Raw genomic sequence first — 23,512 nt, forward strand, 5'->3', positions numbered from 1 at the left:
GATAATACAATTCTATAACAGAAGATAAGTAAGAAATAAAGGCCTGCCCCTAATACAAGCCTGCCCCAAATAAAGGCCGGTGCGCTGTGCAGCCTAAGTAAATACAAGCCCCGGCCACTATTTGAAGATTTACGGTATTATAATTTGTTTCCCTGAGTTAAAATAACATTAGCACCCCCTATCGTAACAAGAAATTACTGCACGGAGGACGTCCTCCCTTTGGCTCCCATTGAAATCAATGGAATCTGTCTCTGATACTGGCGGTTCTTGGGGCTCATTGACTTACATTGCCCAGGGGAGGAAAGACCTCCCTAGCGTCTGAGTCTGCGCCAACATCGCTTAACCAATAAACAACGGATTTGGCGTTGGAGGGAGGGGATTCGACATTAATACCGAAAGAAGTTTCCCTCTTCAACCATTCTGCAGAAGGATATTATCGATAACATGTCACCCTTAAAGATTGTTGTAGAAAGATTGCAAATAAAGAGGACGTGCAATGGAGAACGAAGATATTGTTCATGTTTTATTGAACAAACCGTTTAATTCATTGAGCTACAGAGAGAAGGTTAGTATCAAAACAACAGGGAAACCTGTTCCAAAAATCCATGTCACTAAACGTTAAACCGCTGCCGTATAATGCTAACTGGCAGGCGAAATACTTATAGCTCACTGGTACCATAAAAAAACAATCGGCTGTACTGTTTTGTTTAAATCGTTCATACGCCTATTGTTAGTCTGACTGTTCACGTTCAGCTGAAATTCTGAAAATGGAAATTGGAAATTGTCTGGAAATTGTTAATGAATGTTTTAGAACGCGATGTGTTTCGTAATAAGCCTACTTGTAATTTGGGCATTGGCCTCATACTAGGCTACTTTGAGTGATAGCTGTAATAATCTGGCATAATCTGATGTTAATGTTAATAGTTCTGAAATAATGTTCTCTTACTTGTTGCCTTTGTTACTTGTTGTTTAATATTGTGGAAAGGATGTTAGTGAATGATTCAGAGCATGATGCATTTTAAATGGCATCACTTTTGGTCTTGTGTCTTAATTTTTTTTAAACAATTTCAGCTGAAAACAAAATTAGTCAAATAATAACCTTAATAGCTTTAGAAATTAAGGGGGAAAATAGGCAAACATTTAGAATTTAGTTTTTCAAATCAAGAGTAGGCCTGATTTGACTTATTGGCTTTGCATCCTTTCATCTGGCCTTGTCTAGTCCAAAGACATGCTGCCCACCAGCTTTTTAAGTACAATGGTGCCACACTGGTGGCTTTGTATCAATTGTATCCCTGCCTGCCATTGTGTAGTACTGTAGGCCACAAAAACACCCTGAAACAACTTGTATCTCACATACTTATGCCACCAACGGAATAAGCAGGCCAATGGCAACCAGGCACACAGTTTTTCCTCCCTCACTTTAAAAACCACCAGCCGCCACTGATATACACAGTGATATAAACTCCTCAAAAAAAGTTACAACTTGTAAGGATCGTGCATTCATGGAATGAGGGTAGCGGCCCACACATTTTTTTGCCAAAATCCCCTGCAATATTCTTCTGTTGGTATTCACTCTTGTTTTGAGTTGTTTGGTGGATTTGATGATTCTCCCACAGTATTAAGGAAAAAACAACACATATTGACCATTTTTACACTTTATTCATTTTACACTGTCAGGGACCTCAGTAGCATGTGGAAGATCCATACGCAGCCACAACAGCTTGGCACCTCCTGTGGGATGGCATCCCATTCCTGAACCAGAATTTGTAGCAAGTCAGCCAACATGGTTGTGTTGGTCACTCTGGCACATACAAGCACGCCCAAGCTGATCCCACAAGTATTCAATTGGGTTGAGGTCTGGACTCACGGCAGGTATTTCCATCCTCTACACTCGCAAGTTCTGGAGGTACTCTGTGATGATGCTGCCTCTGTGGGGGCGAGCGTTGTCATCCTGGAGGATGGAGTTAGGTCCCAGATTCTGGGAGTTAGGTTCTCCAGAATCTCATTCCGATTTCTCACTAAATTCCAACAGAAGAAAATTGCAGGGGATTTTGGCAAACATTTTTGGGCTGCTACCCACACGGTTAGCTGTGTTGCTCATTCCACGAATGCACATCCACATGCTACTGAGGTCCCTGACAGTGTAAAATGAATAAAGTGTAAAATGGTCAATATGTGTTGTTTTTTTCTTAATACTGTGGGAGAATCATCAAATTCACCAAGCAACTCAAAACAAGAGTGAATATCAACAGATTTTGGGCCAGTACCCACACGGTTAGCTGTGTTGCTCATTCCACGAATGCACGATCCTTACAAGTTGTACCTCGTTTTAAAGGCTACCAAGCCCCTCTCCTCTGGAACAATCTCCCTGCCTCCATCAGAGCTGCAGACACCGTGCCTATATTCAAATCAAGACTTAAGACATTCCTCTTTAGTGCATCCTATAGCCAAAAGTAACCGGGCCAACAAACCAATCACCTGCTGTACCAGCCACCCAGACGTATCCGAACACAAATTAAAATATTACTTGCACTTAGTACTGCAACATCAAATGTGTTTCCTGTTTGCCGAGTGGATGCATGTACGGCCCCGGCAAACAGATCACAACAAAAAACAAATTAAATTACTACTTGTAATTTAGTACCGCAACATCAAATGTGTTTCCTGTTTGCCGAGTGGATGCATGTACGGCCCCGGCAAACAGATCACAACAAAAAACAAATTAAATTACTACTTGTAATTTAGTACCGCAACATCAAATGTGTTTCCTGTTTGCCGAGTGGATGCATGTACGGCCCCGGCAAACAGATCACAACAAAAAACAAAATGTTCAATGCCAGAAAAACTAAACATATCTAAGTACTGCAATATGCAACAGGCAAACCGACACACAGGTGACATGTCCCTGGTTGGTGAAATTATTCATCTGTGTGTTTGTTTGTGCTGATTCCCGACTGACAGACCTGCAGACTGATTCGTCATTTCCTGTTTGTTAGATGGATCAGGAGGAGCCTCCAGGGCCTGATCACTCCCCTCCTCAGCCCGCCCCGAAACGCCCCTGCAGACCGGCTCCAGAGCAACACCAGCATCGCCCACGCCGCCCTGCTCCCCATCCTGGGCCCTCAACTCAGTCATCATCCCCTTGACGACTTCTCCCGCTGGATGTGACGACCCCCACTCTGGTCATCGGCAGCTCCATGGTCCGAGATGTCAACACCCCCCCCTTCAACAAGCGCCCCCTGCAAGGTCCACTGCCTCCCCGGAGCCAGGCGTGTTCCAATCGCTGATGGAAGTGGAACTTTCCCTCCCCACCCCCACCACTCTGCACGTAGTCTCTCTACCTGGTCTACCTAGAGAAACCCTCGGCCAACCGCACCCACCGCCACTGCATTGCCGTACACCTACTCTACCCAATACCCTATGCTAGCATTTATGTACAATATACATTATTGCCTCCACCGAATTGTTTCTCTGTCCCTACATCCCCTACCCCTGTAACAGTAACCCTATTGCCACAGTAATCTGGCCTTGTCTGTATCATGTATTTACCACCAGATGTATGTACACATATGTCCAGTGACCAAATGCTGGCTGTGTATTGCCCCTGTTGCTTCCTTTCCCCGTCTGCCACACTACCCTTCCCCTTCCCCCCTTCCCCCCGTCCCACCTTCCTGTCTCCACCCGGCCGACCTCAAGCAGATGGGTCCCCCCTTATGTGCCGTGGTTCTGCTTAAGGTTTCTTCCTGCCCAACAGGGAGTTTTTCCTTGCCCCTGTTGCCATTGTGCATGCACTAAGGGGGTTCAGGCTCTGGGCTCTGTTAAGCGCCGAGAGGCAATTGTATTGTTATGGCGCTATACAAATAAAATTGAATTGAATTGAAAAAGGTGACTAATCAGGCTTTCCAACGATATACAATACAATACCAAGGGGAGGGATAATCGATTGAAGAAACGTTTCCAAACTTTTTTTGAGGAGTTTATATATACACACAATGCCACTTGAAAGTATGTGAACCCCTTGAGCAGTAGAGCTGCAGCGATTAGTCGACAAAATTGACAACGTCGATTGTGAAAAATGGTCGACGTGGATTTTTATAGTCGACGCGTCATTTAATAAAATTTTAAAAACGCCACACGCTAGCAGAGCTACCGGTAATTTCCATATGGCGATGCAATGCACTATAGCCCATATTAATCTTTTCTTTTTATTGGCCAGTCTCAGATATAGCTTTTTCTTTGCCACTCTGCCTATAAGGCCAGCATCCCAGAGTATCCTCTTCACTGTAGAAGGTGACACTGGCGTTTTGAGGGTACCCTTTAAAAAGCTGCCAGTTGAGTTGACACCTGTGAGGTGTCTATTTCTTACACTAGACACTCTAATATACTTGTCTTTTTGCTGAGTTGTGCACCGGGGCCTCCCTCTTCTCTTTCTACTTTGGTTACAGCCCGTTTCTACTGTTCTCTGAAGGGAGTAGTAAACACAGTTGTAGGAAAAGTTCAGTTTCTTCACAATTTCTCGCATGGAATAGCCTTCATTTCTAAGAACAAGGATAGACTGGCGAGTTTCACATGAAAGTTATCTTTTTCGAGCCATTTATAAAGTATAACCGAACCCACAAATGTGATGCTCCAGATACTCAACTAGCTCAAATGAAGGCCAGTTTTATAGCTTCTCTCACCCGCAAAACAGTTTTCAGCTGTGCTAACATAATTGACCCTTCCGCGACCACTCCCCAAAACGGTAACTGATCAATCATAGCATAGCAACGGTTACTAAGCTCGGGACCTCAGTCAAGCGAGCCATTTTGATGAATGGAAGTCAATGAGAGAGACGTCTGCTTGAGAAGAGAAAATGAAACGTTGCGCTTATGGAGTGTGTAATTCTGACAGCCGATATCCAAAAAGGCTGGAGGGAGGGGTAACATTTTATCCCTTCCCGAAACCCAAGACCCAGAGAGAGAAAAGCCTGCTGTGGATCAAACAATGTGGACGACCCCCCCATCAGCTGAATGTCAGCAACGTAAACAGAAGCACCTACGTTTGTTCCAAGAAGCTATGTCGCTAAAATCTGCCCACTGCATCGAAAACGTGAGAAAACCCTTGCTTGAAATACGATTCAGTTTTACCACCTTACATGTTTGCGTAGCGGCGACTGTGTAGATAATAGAACACATAAACATAGCTGGAATGAACCTGTTAGCCTTAGCATTTGTCTGTCTACAAACACGGCATGTAATGTTGTGGTTGTAGCCTATATAAGCATATTGCAGACCCTTTTGCCTGCTTCGATCTGAGATCTTGCCGTTTTTCCAAAAAATGCTTGTGTCTCTTTGGGTAGAGCTGAAATTGACACGGTTGAAAACATGTTGCCACGCCATTCATACCAATGCTGAGAACCTGGGAAACGTGAATGCTTGACTGATACAGCAACCGTTGCTAAGGGGGGCGGAGTTTGCGGAAGGGTCCATTGCACAAGGGTTTTCAAGGGTTTTCTAGTCATCCATGAGTCTTCTAAGGCGATTAGCAAACACAATGTATCATTAGAACACCGGAGTGATAGTTGCTGGAAATGGCCCTCTATACACCTATGTAGATATTTCATTAAAAACCATATTTTTCCACCTAGCATAGTCATTTACCACATTAACAATGTATAGAGTGTATTTCAGATTAATTTTATGTCATCTTCTTTGATAAAAACAGTGCTTTTCTTTGAAAAATAAGGACATTTCTAAGTGACCCCAAACTTTTGAACGGTAGTGTATGCTTACATACATCAGTCAGGGGTATACACAGTGACATATGTATTCAGTATTCAAGCATTTAAAACAATGCTCTTTAAGTAAAGAGGGGATTTTATTGTACTTATGTACTTTATAAGGTTACCATCATTAGGTTAGGTGAAGGATATGAACCTGTGAATCAGGCTAGCACACATTAACAGAGTGACATGTAAGCAGGCTGGCAATCAATGTATGTAAGTGATGCATAAGCAGTGAGCAGTAGTACATGAGAGTAGTAGTAGTAGACAGGCTGACTCACGGATAGCCCAGGAAAAGCAGGTTGAGGACCGAGTGGTTCTTGAACAGGTTTACTAGGGTCCAGCAGAGCACCCAGCCACAGAGGCTCAGCAGGCTGAGACGAGCAGCGATCACCAACACATACCGGACCAGAGAACAGGGGCTGGTCTGAGAAGCCTATGCCCAAAATACAAAATAAAAAACCAGACAAACACCTTTGAAAACCTTTAAAAAGGGAAACATATACTTCACAGAATGATTCTCTACTACAGATCCTATTTCTCCACAATATTCTACAAACATTGCATGGTAGCCTTGCAGGAGTGATTCAGGAGAGTTATGTATTTGGAGGCAACGTGCAGAGGAAATGTGCCGTTCCAGACTATATAATGGAAGATAAAGAGAATCTTAAGAACCACAATGAGTGGGTCATGTCTACTTTTTGGTCAGTGTCTTAAAAATCCAGCCTTCATTAGTGGTGTACTTGTGCATTTCAGTCTGATGAGTTTTGTTAGGTTGGGGACAATCAATGAGTGGAAGCAACTTCATCTTTGACATATGACCTCGGATGGATGGATGGATGGATGGATGGATGGATGGATGGATGGATGGATGGATGGATGGATGGATGGATGGATGGATGGATGGATGGATGGATGGATGGATGGATGGATGGATGGATGGATGGATGGATGGATGGATGGATGGATGGATGGATGGATGGATGGATGGATGGATGGATGGATGGATGGATGGATGGATGGATGGATGGATGGATGGATGGATGGAACAGAGGACAGAAAGAGGAAACCGTTTCCGGCTCTATATAAATGAGGTTAAGGCCCTAGCTAGTCACATATGCAGTGTCATATTGTTAACATTCTTTCCATAGTGTTATCTGGAGATCAAATCTGTAGTTTGCCATACATAGCTTGCTAGGCTTCCAAAACCAACGGCATTCTTTGCAAACAACCTCCTAAAACCTGAGGGTTTTCTGAAAAACTTGACAAAAGGTTCGGTAAAAACCTTTATTACTCAGCAGACTGTAGCAAATAAAAACTTAGAGAGCTTAAGCGTTTTGGCAAAATATTGGAAATCATAGCCTTTGCCCTAATGTTCAATAACCTTTTTTTAAATCAATAAACAAAATAAATTACATAAACATATTTGTAGAACTGTATAACAGGGGCCACTAAAAAATGGTGACGGATGTGCTTGCCATTTTGATTGAAGCAACGCAACAGCCAGATGGAACATTTGCGCTACCGACAAAAAAGGGGTGCTGATTTATTCACATTCATTTGTATATCGCCATTAATAGTGCAATTGTTGAAATAGTTTTCAAACAGGCTCCTCTTTGCTGGTGCAGCGCCAGGGGTATCCTGATTTTGACGCTTCAGTGTCCCAGATGATGTTGCTCCACATGTGTATGAAATGCGCTATATGAATAAAATTGCCTTGCCTTGCCATTCGCTGCGCAGTAAAACAGAATGTTATCATAGAATGTTATGAGGACAACTTGTAAGGTTATGCTGGATTTTACAACGGCTTTTAGCCAATCACAATCAAGGATTTGAACAATCAGTTTTAGAAATGTATTTTATGGCTCTTCAGAATGCTGCAAAATGTTCCATTGATGTGAATGGGCCACCACAACGTTCTGAGGTCCGATATTTCTTTATTAACACCACTGTCATTGGCAGTGAGTTCTGTGCTTCTAATTAAGGTATTTCATATCGTTACGCATGAAGTCTGTTTACTTTACGTAACGAAAATTCATTGCAAGTTGAACTCACAAATACATTGCTATGGAACACCTGAAATTTTTAAGTTCTATTGGCTTTAAAAAGTTCTCAGCAGAAGCCACAAAACGGTAACAAATTCACTTGAAAAGATTTTGGGAAAAGGAAACATGTAGATGGAGAGATTGGCAGAGTGGCGCATAATGTCTAGATACACATGCTTTCTGTGTTAGCAGGAAAGCAGGACAAAAACTCAAGCTGAATGTAATTAGAAGGTGTTCCCTGGCTGTGGTAGGTGTATTTCCTGTTTGCAGAGTAGGCTGTATGCTGCTACAGTGCCCACCACAAATATTGGCAACCCTAGTGAATATGAGCTAAACAGGTTATAAAAAAATATGTTTATTTATGGAATCAAATCAATGCCATAAATATTTTGTAACTGTAATATAGATTTTGTATCTGTGAAACCATCTACACTTTCAAAACCTATCTACAGATACGGATTTCAAATTCGAAATGTATCTTCACTTTCAAAATCTATTTACAGATACGGATTTCAAATCAAAATGTATCTACACTTTCAAAAACTATCTTCACTTTCAAAATCTATCTACAGATACGGATTTCAGTTACGAATTACGAATACGGATTTCAAATACGAATTACGGATTTCAGTTACGAATTACAGATTATTTTTGGCACTGTTTTGACGTCCTTTCTAAAGAGCCAATCAGCGCTTTTGGCAGATTTTCTAAAGCGCAAATCAACACATTGTATCCTGTACAATCAGCAAATCAGTGCTAGTTGAATTTGTCTGGACCTAGCCCGCTCATTATTCAATAGTTCTAAATCTAGATCTGCCACCGCTCTGCCTAGGGAGAGATCAGGGGTTTCCCCCGCATGGTTTGAATACAATTGGGTGTACGAACGCTGTGGGGGGAGTTACACAAGCATGCCTTATGTCTGGCCCAAAGGGGCAGAGGTTATGACACTCATGTGACAATGCGGTGCTTGGTGGAATACTTTTACTGTGCTTGACATGAGCTCCGAATGCGAGCAACGTGTAGTTTTCCTTGGCACACAACTCGTAACTCTCCGCAGGCTCTGGAGATTCAGAGATCGTCAGCCTACAGAGTTATTTTTAGTACACCACTAAACTGTCACCGTTTAGGTCTTTGTTCACTGCATTCTACCACGTAGACTCTGACGAACACATAAAACTCGTAACTCTCCTCCGGCTCTGGGGATTCGTAGATCGCCAGCCTGTAGAGTACATTCTAATACCACACTAATCTGTCAATGTTAAGGGCTCTGTTCACTGCCTTCTACCACCTAAGAGCTGATGAACACCTGTACTATTAAGTTATTCTTATGCTCTGGCGATTCAGAGATTGCTTGGCTGCAGAACGCATTGTAACTAAGAAATTGGTCTCAGCCACATCTAACAAATAGAATCTAATGAAAGTGTGGCGAGAACTCCAGCTTGCTGCCTCATACTGTATATCTCTTCCACTGAGACGCTATAAAACTTGCTTCCACAAAAAATACACAATAAAGCGTTTTCAAGGACTTCAGAAAATGGTTACAAATAGGCTACCCCAAAGTGCCATGAAAAGAAACGAAAATGATGTTGCAAGGTGGTTTTGAAATCAGGCTGGTCATTATCCAGTTGTTGAGGATGCATATGCACTTAACGTTATACCCCAACCACCACCTCTGCATGTGTCTGGAGAACAAGAAAACAGCAGCCTGTCTGCTAATTGTTCTCATCGTGATAATGGGTCATATGAATACTGTTCATGGTTAACTTAATTAAATGTGAATAGGCGATGGGTCACAAAAATGCTAATGTTAGCTAAATCCGTAATTCGTATTTGAAATCCGTATCCGTATCCGTATCCGTAATTCGTAACTGAAATCCGTATCTGCAGATAGATTTTGAAAGTGAAGATAGTTTTTGAAAGTGTAGATATATTTCGTATTTGTAGATAGGTTTTGAACGTGTAGATGGTTTCACAGATACAAAATCTATATTACAGATACAAAATCAATATTACAGATACTAGAAATATTTATGGCATTGATTTGATTCCATAATAATCCTCTTGGTTTATTCACTCAAAATATTCACAAAAATCTGACCTTTTCATTGAAGTAAAATTATTGAAAGAAAATTTTTTTTTGACATTAAATGAATATTTTTCCCCAAAACATGTGTGCCACAATTATTGGCACCCCTAGAAAAATCTTTAATTAAAATCTAGCTGAAGTATATTTCCAGTCATATTTTACATTTTTAAGTTCACCTGTTTGATAAGGAACTCTTATGAGGTCAACCATGACTTCCAGTCCACTGGCGTACAAATATGAGGTGACACAGGCCAAATTCCATTAGTCATTCATTACTATGGGAAAGACCAGTGGTGGTCCGTCAGGGCCTTCAAGGCCTTCTCTGCTGGCCTAAACATAATCAGAAAATAAATGTAATAAAATAAATTTAATTTCAATATTTTCTTTTCATAAATATGTATTAAATTATTCCCCATAGTCCATAATCTTCATTTCATAGCTTCCAGCGTTGTTAATTTATGTTAGAGCTTTCATCCAATCATATTTCAGCTATCATGTGTTGCCACGCTCAAAGAAATCTTCCCCGAGAACAGAAATCTTCCCTGAGGCCTTCAGAATTCACATTGAAGGCCCGTGTACATCTGATTGGTTATCACAACTGGCTGTTTCAGTTCATTTAAGTTGAATGAACTGAAACAGACAGTTGTGACAACCAATCAGATTTCGAGTTGGCGACACTGGGCCTTCTAGAAGGCCCGGAAGATTTCTTTCCTCGCGTTGAACGTGACACGTAAACGTCCTTTGATTGGATACTGAGGCAGACCGGTGCAGTGCTTCAGTGCTCAGTTTAGCTGGCTAATGCGAAAACGACGTACATCGGTTTCAATGTTATTATGCTAGTTGTTTCAATTGGTAAGACTAAATATAATTACATTAACCGACTCAAATAAACTAGTTTACACCAACTTGATAATTCCAGTTTTTGATACAATTACAACGCCATTTTCAATAAGGAACTTTCAAGAAAAACTGGATATCGTGAGGATGGGAAGTTTAATGAAACTGCTTTGCAGGTGGGACAATGCGATGTTTAGTGGGCAAACTTGTTAAAGTTCACATAGGCTACTTTCGGTGGACTTAATAAAACTTTGTAGACTAATCCCTGAAAATCGCCTTTTATTTTTAAGTTGTGACAGTAATATCCAAGCGATCATATAACTGGGAGTTTACTACTCTTAATGTATTGTTAATACGGGTGTATTGATTTTAAATGCTCCGGAAATATTAATAAAGTCTGTTGTACTCGACTATGTTAAGGTGATGCAATGCTCACTTATACTGCCTTTCTGTATAAATATAATGGTTCGAGAGCCATGGCGTCATAATGATGGTATTAGGAGGTGGATTCACTCAGTTTAACATCGTGTAGGACATCGCTGAAGGCCTAGTCGTGAAATGCACGGACCGCCACTGGGAAAGACCCAAATAACACGATGACGATGTGCGACGAAAAGTTGTTGAGCTGCACAAATCAAGAAATGGACACAAGAAAATCTCTAAACAGTTGAAAATACCCATTTCCACTATCATGGAAATAATTAAGAAGTTTAAAGCGACAGGAGATGTTAAGAATCAGCCTGGAAGAGGACGTGTCTGTACATTGACCCCACGCACCGTGAGAGGGATGGTTCTACTGGCAAAATAATCTCCAAGGATCACAGCTGGAGAATTGTAGAATTAGTTGAGTCTTGGGGTCAGAAAATCTCCAAAACTACCATCAGACGCCACCTACATTTTAGTTTTGGAGGGTTGCCAGAAAAAAGCCCCTGCTGTCAATCAACAACAAACTAAATCGCCTACAGTTTGCCAAGTGTAAGTCAGACTTTCAATGGGACCGAATGATATGGTCAGATGAGGCCAAAATAAAGCTTTTTGGCAACAAACATCAAAGGTGGGTTTGGCGTAGACAGAAAGATAGCCATATAGAAAAGCACCCCATACCCAATGTGAATTATGGTGGCGGATCTTTGATGTTGTGGGGCTGTTTTTCTTCCAAAAGGCCCTGGACATCTTGTTAGGATACATGGCATCATGGACTCCATCAAATAGCAGCATATATTAAATTAAAACCTAACAGCCCCCTCCAGTAAGCCTTAAAATGGGCCGTGGTTGGACCTTCCAGCAGGACAATGATCCTAGGCAAACCTCAAAATCAACACAAAAATGGTTCACCGACCACAGAATAAAGGTTTTGCCATGGCCATCAGAGTCCCCTGACTTAAACCCCATAGAAAATCTGTGGGATGAGCTGTAGCTAAGTCTACAAACGTTGACCTCAGATTCTGAAGGATCTGGCGAGATACTGCATGTAGTAATGGTCTCAGATCCCGTGCCATGTGTTCACTAACCTCATCACGCATTATAGGAGGCCTAACACCAAAGCCTTAGTTAATGTATCTGACCAGCCCATAACCCTTACCGAGTCCTTTACATTTCTGGGCTCCTACATCAGCCAAAATTTGAAATGGGATATCAACACCACCCACCTTATCAAAAAGCCCAACAGAGACTGTATTTCCTTAGGCAACTGAAAAAGTTCAATGTCAACAAACACCTTTTGGTGCTCTTCTATAAAGCCATCATAGAAAGTGTCATCACCGCATCAATAACTGTCTGGTATGGAAATTCTGACAGTCGCACAAAAATGAAACTGGAGAGAGTGGTGACCAAAGCCTCCAACATTATTGGTTGTAACCTTCCATCAGTCCTCTCATTGTATGCTGAGCGTAGCTTAAATCACGCAAAGAACATTATCAGAGACTCCTCCCATCCAAGCCATGACTTTTTTGAACTTCTACCTTCTGGAAGACGCTACAGATCCATGCGAGCTGGAACGACTCGCTTCAACAACAGCTTATTCCACTCTGCCGTCAGACTCCTGAACTCTCAATGCTGACCTGGAGTATTTTTTTTATTTTTATTTTTGTTTTCCCTTCCCCCTTCTCTCCCCTCCTACTGGCCTGAGCTACCTATGAAAAGAATACCACCAACATTGTTGTGTGGCAATAACATTTTATCTTATCTTATCTTATAGGAGAAGACTCAGAGCTATTATCTTGGCAAATGGAGGCTGCACAAAAAATTACATTAAGGGGTGCCAATAATTGTGGCACACATGTTTTGGGGGAAAATATTTATTTAATGTCAATGTTTTTTTTCTTTTAATAATTTTACTTCAATGAAAAGGTATGATTTTTGTGTATATTTTGAGTGATAGACTGAGAGGATAATCAGCAAAGACACATTTTTTTATAGCCTGTTTAGCTCATATTCACTAGGGGTGCCAATATTTGTGGAGGGCAGTGTAGTCTAGCCTTGGACTGCTGCTTATTGCTTCTGAACTTAACTACTTTAGTGCCAGCTCACATTACAATTACTTGAGACATTATATTGACGCTGTGATTACATCTATATCTGAATTTCTAGCTAGCTATCGCTGGTTGCTAGGCTACCTGTGGGTTCTATGGCCTCTCCTTTTAATCCTGTTTCTGTCTGTTGCCTGGCATGCAATATGTGTAGTTACTAATAAGGATCCTTCAGCAGTCATAATTTGATGAGATGAGGAGACATGAAATGGAATCACATCTCCACAATGTAGACCAAATTAGCTTGTTAAAATGAAGTAGTGAAACCCAAGTAGTAGATGCGGTTACAGCCTACTCAGGGTTCCTACAGGTTTCTTCAAGTCAAATTCAAGTCTTTTTAAGACCTTTTTAAGACCATTTAAATAAAAACTTAATACCTATTTCACAGACCTATCGGCAAAGACAAAACATTTTTTTTTATTTTTTATTTTTTAACATTTTATCATTTATTTATCAAACAAATGTGAAAATGTGGACTGTACTTACGCTACAACACCACAGCACAGACAACAAGCCAAACAAAGGCGTGAAAAATCAACCACAAAAAAATTTGACTAACGCCGTTATGTTATTAGAGGGAGTAGAGAGCAATAAACAATTAACTCAACTCAACAATAAATACAGCCAATGCCAGAGTTAAAAGGATTGCATCAAAAGACGGGGCAGATGATAACTCGATCAACTACCTCACATTCAAGGTCAAATTGCTTCATAAATGTTTGGAACCTGGATTTTAATGTGAATTTAAAACCACACAAGCCCTAGACTGCTTTTTATTGGTGAGCTGATTTTGAGAAATTAAACTTAAATGTGCAGCTAAAGTTGCGTTTTCTGGTTGCTAAATAGAAGAGTTAAATTTGCATTAAATGATAGCTAGTGATCTAGCTGATGTTATAGTCTCTGCGATTTAACTCATAAAACTATAATGGGAAAAGTTAGAAACCCCTCAGGGTGCTGTCATCAATGAGCAAGCTGCCAATTTAATGGTTATTTAAGATACTGCATCTGTAACTTATTAGCAACTAAACTCCGCCGACGACCGTGTCTTATGTAAATTTTCGGCGTTTTCGCGCTTAGATTTTTCCAAAGTGACCGAGAAATAGACACTGTACTATCCGTTAACACTGTTATTGTAACCACTATTCAGCAAAAATGGTTAATGTGATTTGCGAGGCGTCTGTCAGAGAACTGTCTGGCATTAGCAGGATAGCCTACCTTACATAGCCAAAAGTTTTTGCAGCGTACCAACGTCACACATTACCGTAAATGTCATATTAAAAAGTTTTAAAACGATTTTTGAAAATGCCTTCACCTGAATGACAGCTTGCGTTCGCAGATTACTTGGATTTCCATTGTAGGACTGGTGTTTGGCGATGGTGTTAAGGGTCCACAACACCTCTGCTTTCATAGTTGGTGTGGACCCAAAAGATGTGCGCAGATCCACCTTAGCGGTCGTAACTGGAAGAGCTGTACTAGTGCTAGCAGCTGGCTGGTTATCTCAACCAGTGGCAAAATGCTTGCTTATCCTTCCACGCTTCATTAAACTTACCCTTCCCCATAACCCCAGCATAAAATGGGTAGCAAGCTAACGTAAAAAAGTTAGAAAATAACATAACGTCGTTAGTCAAACTTTCTTGTCTTCTGCTGAGATTTTCTTTGATTTTTCGCGCTTCTGCTTGGCTTGTTGCTTGTGGTCTGTGTCTGTTGCACTGCTGTAGCAAAGTGACATGTTGGGACCATTGACATAGAAAAGGTTGCTACGCGGGGAAGCTTTGCGCTCTCAATTATGAGTTCCGCCACTCTTTATTCAGGCTACGTTATTTAATCAAAATAATAGTGGTTGACAAATTAAACTTTTGAGGAGAATGCGATACGGAGAAATTATACTGCAGAAGACACAGATATCAAAATTCAAGACTTTTTCAAGTCTTTTTAAGGTATTATTTCCAAATTCATAAATTCAATGCTTTTAAGACTTTTTAAGACCCCGCGGGAACCCTGCTACTAGCAAACCTTCAAATACAAGAACTTAGTCGACATAAATCAAGGTCCGCCACACACTTGCAACGCATTCCATTAGCAACACCGATGCGGATGATAAAGTTCTGGTAGTTCATGGGTTAAAAGCTAGAAACCTCAAATCCTTCCTAAAACTGACTGCAAATTCTAAGCATAGATAAATGTCAGACTCCTTAGTATGTTGTGGTCCCATACCAAGTTACCATGGTGATGAGATGTCTAGCATATTATCATCACTCAATTGCCAGCTATCAAAATGGTTTTCATGGACAACTTCCAAACAAAGTGGAGGAAGCTTTAGGCTTCTGCAGAGAGAGTATTCCAGAAATCTAACACATTACCTAGCCGAGGCAGGTTGCTGACAAACCAAAATTAACACCAGGAGGCAGAACTACTGCCCAAATATCTCAGTCCCAATAGAATTGCTGCCCATACTTACCCACATCGACCTTTTTCTAACTGAAACATGGCTAAAACCAGAGCAATGTTTAGCTTTGAATGAGTGTACCCCTCCACGTCAAGTGAATGCAAGACGCCCAACAGTACAGGCCGTTTCATTTACCATGCCAACTTAGGAATTTCCCCAAGACCTGAATTAAAATTTGAATTATTTGAAGTTCTTGTCCTTATACAAAGAAACTCAAAAACACCCAACCCCCTGGATCCTACTCCGATAACTCCAATACAATTCTTAAAGTGGGAGATTTTAACATCCACATGGACAATGAAAACAATAGTCTTACAATAGCATTCCAATCACTGATAGGCTCTATTGGGTTCTCCTAACATGAAAACAAGGCCTCTCATTACTGCATCCACTCCATTGATCTTGCTTTACCATATGGTTTAGAAATCGAACCTCAAAATACACTCATATTAGCTCATCACCTTATTACTTTCAATTTGCAATTAGATCTCTGCACACCATGAGAGTCATTCCACTTTAACAGCCGTTTTTTATCTGACAAGACTGCAACAGAATTCATAACTACTAGCCCTTACTAAAAAGCCCTTTTATTTAGGCAGGTAAGTTAAGGAGCGGCTGGAATGTTCATGTGAACAATACGGCAACTTGGTGGGGGGAAAAAACTACAAATACTTCAAGAACAGACAATTTTGTTTAAAATGTTTATCTGGAATTGGCAGTGATGAAGTTTCTACGCGCTCAACAAAGACAATATTTGAAACCATATAAATCTTTCATTCCACATGGATTTTAGATATGGCCATGGGTACTGTGGTGAAGCCAGCATTACCACCAAGTGAAAAACTCAACTGATCGCATTTTAGCAAAGAAAAAAAAATGAATCTGTGGACTTCAAGTTTGCTTCAAAGTAATGAGTAACAAAAATGTTGATAGAAATTCATTGTCATTGTCCTTTGGCTCTTCTAAAATATCAGCAAACAGGAAAAACACCTCAAAAAGTACTGTCAGTTACCTTGGTCTGCCAATTTTCTAGCCTGGATACCAGCCCAAACCCCGCCCACAAAAAATTTTGTCAGGGAGATTTGGTCTGGCTCTGGGTTAATTGGGAGAGAGTTTCATCGGTAGGATCAAACCGGACCAATCAAATTGGCAGGGCGGGCTTTATACGTTGATGGACAGATACCAACGCTTGAGTTGAATTAACCGGTAGATTCGAACTCCGACCAAGATGGCCGCGTCTCGGGTGCTTAGTGGGGAATATTTTATGTGAATTAAGCTATCTACACGACTTTTTAATGTCTACATTGACTCGGTTAGTTGTGCATGTGCAACACGAATGTTACAGAGTATTGTTTGTCTTAACTAAAGTTCTCTAGACCATTATTGTTATATCATTGCTAACGTGTACACAAAAAACCCATCGAAATAAACTGTAGCTTGTAGCCTTAATGCTAATTAATTAACGTGAGCAGGCATATCTCAACAGACATTGACAGCGCATTCATTTTGAAAGAGGAACAGAGAAACGCGATTAAGGCATTTGTCATTGAAAAGATGTTTTTGCCGTCCTTCCTAGGGATCAGGTAAAAGTTTAATCTATCAGATGGTAATAGGCTACTACGTTGCTCTGATTGGTTCTAGGTATCCAATTCAGCGAATAGGCATTTTCTTTCCTGGTTCGTTGAAACACGCCCCATAATCACAGCCCAAAGGTCCGGTATCAGACTCATATTCTGACTAGAATCATGAGTATGACATCGTCAGGCTACCAATTTTCATAAACACATGCACATTTTTGTCTATTATGGTGCCCCCTAGTGGTAAAATGGCAGAATGTATTTATTTTGGAGCGCCTCATGATAGGGTTACCAAGTTTAGTGTTGATGCATTAAAGAATTACCCAACTATGGCATCATTTCCTGTTAATTGCCTTTGGCATGGAATACGCTTTCAGAACAGGACATGATCAGGATCACTAAAGGACGTGAAGTGGTCAAATTGAGTAAGTTGTTGCTGGGCTCCCTCAAGGCAGAGTCTTGAGTCATTTTACCAAGTAAAAGGAAAAGCAATAGCCTCATTTCCGGATTGGCGACTTATTCGTTGAATATAATCACAAAACAGGAAATGGCAACATGTCCAGACCTCAAACGAGGCATGACTTCAGATTCAAATGATTTCAGACCAAAGATATGAAAGATATGAAAGACATTCAGTTTGACAGCACTGCCAACCACAGACATAGAAACGTACAGACTGCCTTGTCTGTTTGAGTCTGTTGGGTGGGGTATTTGAACGTGTCTGACCAGCAGACCAGCAATGGGGAGGTTGATGGGGAGCTGCAGTTACTTAATTTGTCAATATGATCACAAATCAGTATGGGTCTGTCACAGGTGATTGTATAACATCTGATGTGGACTTTCACAAATCAGTATGGGTCTGTCACAGGTGATTCTATAACATCTGATGTGGACTTTCACAAATCAGTATGGGTCTGTCACAGGTGATTGTATAACATCTGATGTGGACTTTCACAAATCAGATGGGTCATTTGAAGCACTTCTAAAAAGCTAGACAGTTTATTGGTTACGTAGAGCTGATATGTGGAGTTGATATGTGAATATACCAGAAAATGGCCATATCGCCTACTACTAATTGACCACCTAAAAGTATATCCTTATCTGTTTCCCAAATTGATGTATACTAACCAAAATGTTCTCTCTTCCTTATAGCATGAGCCGACCTAACGCAGATGGGTCCCCCCTTATGTGCCGTGATTCTGCTTAAGGTTCCTTCCTGACTAACAGGGAATTGCCCCTGTTGCCATTGTGCTTGCACTTAGGGGGTCCAGGCTTTGGGCTCTGTGAAGTGCCTTGAGACAATGTATTGCTCTGGCGCTATATAAATTAAATTAAATTAAATTAAATTAAATTAAATTAAAATGATTTGGTCAGTATATTTTAAGAATGGGGGAAAAGGATAAACCAGCACAGATCCACAGAGATGCACTATTTGGTCAGTATATTTTAAGAATGGGGGAAAAGGATAAACCAGCACAGATCCACAGAGATGCACTATTTAATGTTATTGTGTGACTAACATAGAAAATGTATTACAACAGCGCCATCCTCTGGACCCTTTTTGGGGCTGAAAAACTGTTGAAGCTGACATTGTGTATCCAAAGTAGCTTTTAAAGCGGCAAAATGCAAATGTGGATGGGCAAACAGCAAGAATACCTTATCCCAATAATGGAACAGAACTCCCAATATTTTTTCAAAATGAATATATTTTTCATAATTACCGTCAACAATACTGCAATTTACCAAAATAACACTCAGTTGCCAGTTTATTAGATACACTTAGTGAAAACTCGTGCAGTCTAATCCAACAGTACTGCAATATCTCCCCCTTCATGATTATTATAATGTTGAAACAGTTTACAACTGTATGATCATTTTGTAGGATGTGGTTTGTGGTGATGTAGAACGTAGGCCTACAGAGAAACGGGGGAGTATGTAGGACGTAGGCCTCCTGAGATACAGGGGATGGATCATGTTTTATGTATGTGTGTGTGTGTGTGTGTGTGTGGGGGGGGGGGGGGGGGGGGGGGTGTGTGTATGTATAAATAAAACACGATCCTGTAAGCAACACAATCATCTATGTTTTGTTAAAGGCCATTTCTTGGTTATTCTGATCACTTATTTTATACAATGTCTTATTTTAAATGACAGGCTGATTTCGGTAACCCTATATATTGTCTTCCATTGATTTCTGCCCAGACCAATGTGGCAGTGCCACAGACGTAGCAACCAGAGGCCAATGCGGCATCTACATTTATCTGTCTGTATCAGCACCGATTTTGAAGTGCTGTTATGGTAAAAATCCATGTTATAGCTTTTGTTAGTGCAAGATTGGACAAGGTTTGTCTAAGGAGTTTTGAAATAACTGACATTTTTTATTTAGTGTAAGGCAGTCATGTGTTTAAATAATGTTAACAATTCTTTAACCAGTTTCAATCAGAATCACACAGAACACTGGAACTAAATCAAATGACGTTTTATAAATGTGTTGTTCATATTCTTGTGTTTGACATCATACAAAATGGGATAAACAATTAAAGTACTAGTCGTGCATATTAGAAATGGAAACATAGGATTAATTTTTTAATTGACAGTTTATTACTTCTATAAATATTAACTGATCAGAACAGGTGAAAATGAAGCCTACTCACCCAAACAAAACTCAGTCATTTTGATTGTTTTCATTTTTCAATGAAAGGTAAAATCACAATGCCATAAAACATCAAGTCAACAGGTTGTGTTTTCATACAGACCTCTGAGATGATAGTCCACACCAGTCTCCTGGCTAGCATAACTGTGATGAAGACAGCCAAATGGTAATCCATTAAGTGGAAGTTCTGCAAAACACACACAAAAGACAAGTGACCGCTGAGTGGAGAAATAATTGCAGATATCGCTCACGTTGCCGTGGGTGATTCTTTGATGCAGCGCCAACTACATTTAGCAATACCTGTATCACAGAATGAGAAATGTGTCGCTAATGCATGTGGCCTCACCAGTGAGGTAGAAGCAGCAGGCTGGCTGTAAGGATACCACCACACAGTTCTGTAGATGTTGATGTACTGCACAAAGAGCGCCACCAACAGGTAGAGGAAGAGCAAGAACTCAAACAGTAGACTGCTGTCCAGGGGGAGGTCTGGGATACGTGAGTGACGAACAGGCTCCGGGGAGATCAGGGCTGTCAATGGTGGAGCTGAGAGGCCCACTGAGTTACTACACCTGCAAAAGGACAAATACAATCTCAAGATCACCTGGATAAACAGTTGCTATTGAACTCCAATAAACTTGCCATCGCCTGCTCAGGTACTGAGGCTTGGCTGCAAGTGTGGTCTGGGGAGCCCATAGCGCCCCATATGTCATTGTGTGTATTGCTCCATAGATGTTCCCCATAGCGCCCCCATATGTCTTTGTGTGTAATGCTCCATAGATGTTTCTCATAGCGCCCCCATATGTCATTGGGTGTAGTGCTCCATAGATATTTCTGCAAACACACCATATTTGCTAGGCATGTGGGGCTCTCTCTTCACTTCAGGTGCTCTTAAAGCTACATTGCTCTCAAAAATCCTTTTTTACAGAAGTTTCATATTTTGTATTAGCGCCCATTTAGACATTTTATAACCCTGTAATGACCAGGTAACAGTGTTACACAGAAACAGAAAATAGCTGGACAAACACTAAACACTAGGCTTCTCCAGGTTTATTACTAAGCTTATAATAATACTGTTACTGTTGCAGATAATTGGGGCTATAAAAAATAAAATGTCATAGCAGTGACATGTAGTAAGTAGTAATAGCTGAATGTTAAATATGATGGAACAATGTTCTCAAACATGTAACATGCGTAAAACATGGGAAAAGGGCGCATCTTCACAGACTTTACAATGGGTCTGTTTAAGCAAAGCTTATGAATCTTTGGTTGAGCAATCGAGAGAAAATGTCTGTCACGAATATCAATGGCTACGCTGACATTCCAAAAAGGGTGTTCATGAGGTGTCACAAGCACTGTCTGCACTTCGGTGCGCTGAGTTCTAACCATGTTTCTGCATGACGTGATAGGCTAGGGAAACGTGAACAGAAGTGTGTGAGTTAATGTCCTTTGTAGTTTCAATGATGATTATATCATTCCACTAAAGCATTTTTTGCCTAGATCAGGTGGATCTCAGGTGGAGTTGTCATGTTTGCTATTGAGAAGCATGGCATCATTGCAATGATGTGGTGGCTTACTTGTACAGCACCTGTTGCGTGCTGGCAGGGGTGGTTTTAGCAAATTGGAGGCCCTGGGCAAAGAACAATGTTGAGGCCCCCCCACCCAAAAAAAAAAGGGAAATCCACCAAAGCACCAATCCCATCCAACCCCACACACATCCAGACACATACACACACACACTTAATGTTATGTGAAACTGACATTTATTGTGAGTTTATGACTTTAACAATTAAACGTAAATAATTTGAATAATTTGAGTGCAGTGTAATAGTAGTGTAACTTTTTGATTACTCGATCAAAACAATGTTTCATTCTTTATACATCTGTTTCTGAATGTTTTCAATTGAAAGTTCCAAATTTGTACAGGTCCTGTTTTAACAATTTCAATTCTCTCTCTGATAATTTGTCACGCCATAATACTGGGTCTTCACTGATCACTGTCTCACCATTGGTGTTTCTCATATTGTTGACATCATTGCTCTCATCATCATCCAGCTGGGATTGAGCAGTGATGATGACCATGGCAGTAACATGTGCGTCATCAGTAGGGATGGGTATCGTTTGGGTTTTTTCCGATACCGGTACTTAACCGATACTTTTAAAACGATACCGGTGCCTAAACGGTGCCAGAACCGATACTTTTTTTTTTTAAATTAAAGACATTAAAGGCTTATTTAATGCCAAGGCAAATAGTTTTCTTCAAATTTAACAATATATTAACTGTTTAAGGTATACTATAAATACAAATAAATACAAAACACTTGGCTTAAAACCTTTTAACTTCAAACTATGAACAATATATTCACTTTTAACAACTGTTTACAGTATACTTAAATAAATACAAAACACACTCTGTACACACACTTCAGTAATTCTTTTGCAGAAATATGAGCATGTTCGCCTTCAGAGTAAAAAAAATATTATTTTGTTTGCATTTATTTAAACCCACTGGTTTCGTGAATGTGTACTGCCCCTTTAAGAGTTTAGGTTCAGGGCCTCTTCTCTCCCCCCTTTACACGCAATTTTGTTGTTGCATATGCTGCACGTCGCGTTGTTTGAATCTTTTTGTGCGAACCACACACAAGTCAACCCATTACCATGGCAACTCCTCAACACAAATCCCGTTTCCACTAGTCCCATATGGAATGCTTCATTATCACCAATGAGCGTGAGCGACACAGGCGAGAGTCTACACATTGGGAGATGGAGCAGTTTTATATGTGCCCCACGAAATCTGTTCGCAACCCAAAAATGTATACAGATCGTACTCAGAAAGATCTACGCCACTAACGTTACTTCTCGTTAGCTATCGCTAGTTTTGTTAAATTATTAATTTTTTAATAAAGAAAATAAAAATAAAAATCTGCTCAGGCAAAGGAAGCACCGAAATCTGCGTTGCATTTCGGTCCGGGTAGGTATCGGTTGTATGGAACCGGTGCCGTATTGGTACCAGTTCTCGGTGCCCAACCCTAGTCATCAGGTGTCAGTGTTCCGGATATGGGCAGCTGTGTTACATGATGGCTCACCGTTTGAAGAAGCAAAGAAGACAGGGCTAGTTGGTGCTGTAGTAGCTGTTGTCTGCTGCTGCTAGCTTAAACTTGGCTCCGCAGCACTTGAAACATTATCAGATCAACTCGAAACATTTTTAGAAATATCTTCCACTTCCACGGACGAATTCCTTGATTGAAAATATTGTGTTGCCTAAGGTAATTTGTCCCTGAACTTCTCATCCTCCCGTTTCCCGTCTTTTCTCACTTAGAAATCGTTTCATGCTTTACTTTGCAACTATACACGGCACCACACACGTCAAATTGTCCGTGGCAGAAACGTCACGTGACCTGGAATAATTTGTTCCATGATGGATTTAAGATACATTTTAGGCTGATACTTGTTTTTGTGCTTATTACAGTGCATGAAATGCCCTGTATTGTTATTCCTAGGCTTCTTCTTCTACTTCTTATTCTTGTTACCTTTTTCTGCGATTAATTCAGCCCGAACCGCTTAACGTAGAAACTTCATTCAAAC

General features: G+C 40.6%; 1 protein-coding gene across 1 annotated transcript in view; it reads right to left on the reverse strand.

Moving 5' to 3' along the window:
* tmem39a (transmembrane protein 39A) overlaps positions 1-23,512 on the reverse strand; it is a 118,717-nt gene that overhangs the window by 80,702 nt on the left and 14,503 nt on the right. The window contains exons 3-5 of the mRNA XM_080832039.1: positions 20,277-20,499; positions 20,034-20,117; positions 6,043-6,197 (exon numbers count right to left, since the gene is read on the reverse strand). Of these exons, the coding sequence (XP_080688165.1) occupies positions 6,043-6,197; positions 20,034-20,117; positions 20,277-20,499 (462 nt within the window). The remainder of the gene's footprint in view (positions 1-6,042; positions 6,198-20,033; positions 20,118-20,276; positions 20,500-23,512) is intronic.

Source organism: Sprattus sprattus (assembly GCF_963457725.1).
Source record: "Sprattus sprattus genome assembly, chromosome: 2".
Classification (NCBI taxonomy): Eukaryota; Metazoa; Chordata; class Actinopteri; order Clupeiformes; family Clupeidae; genus Sprattus; species Sprattus sprattus.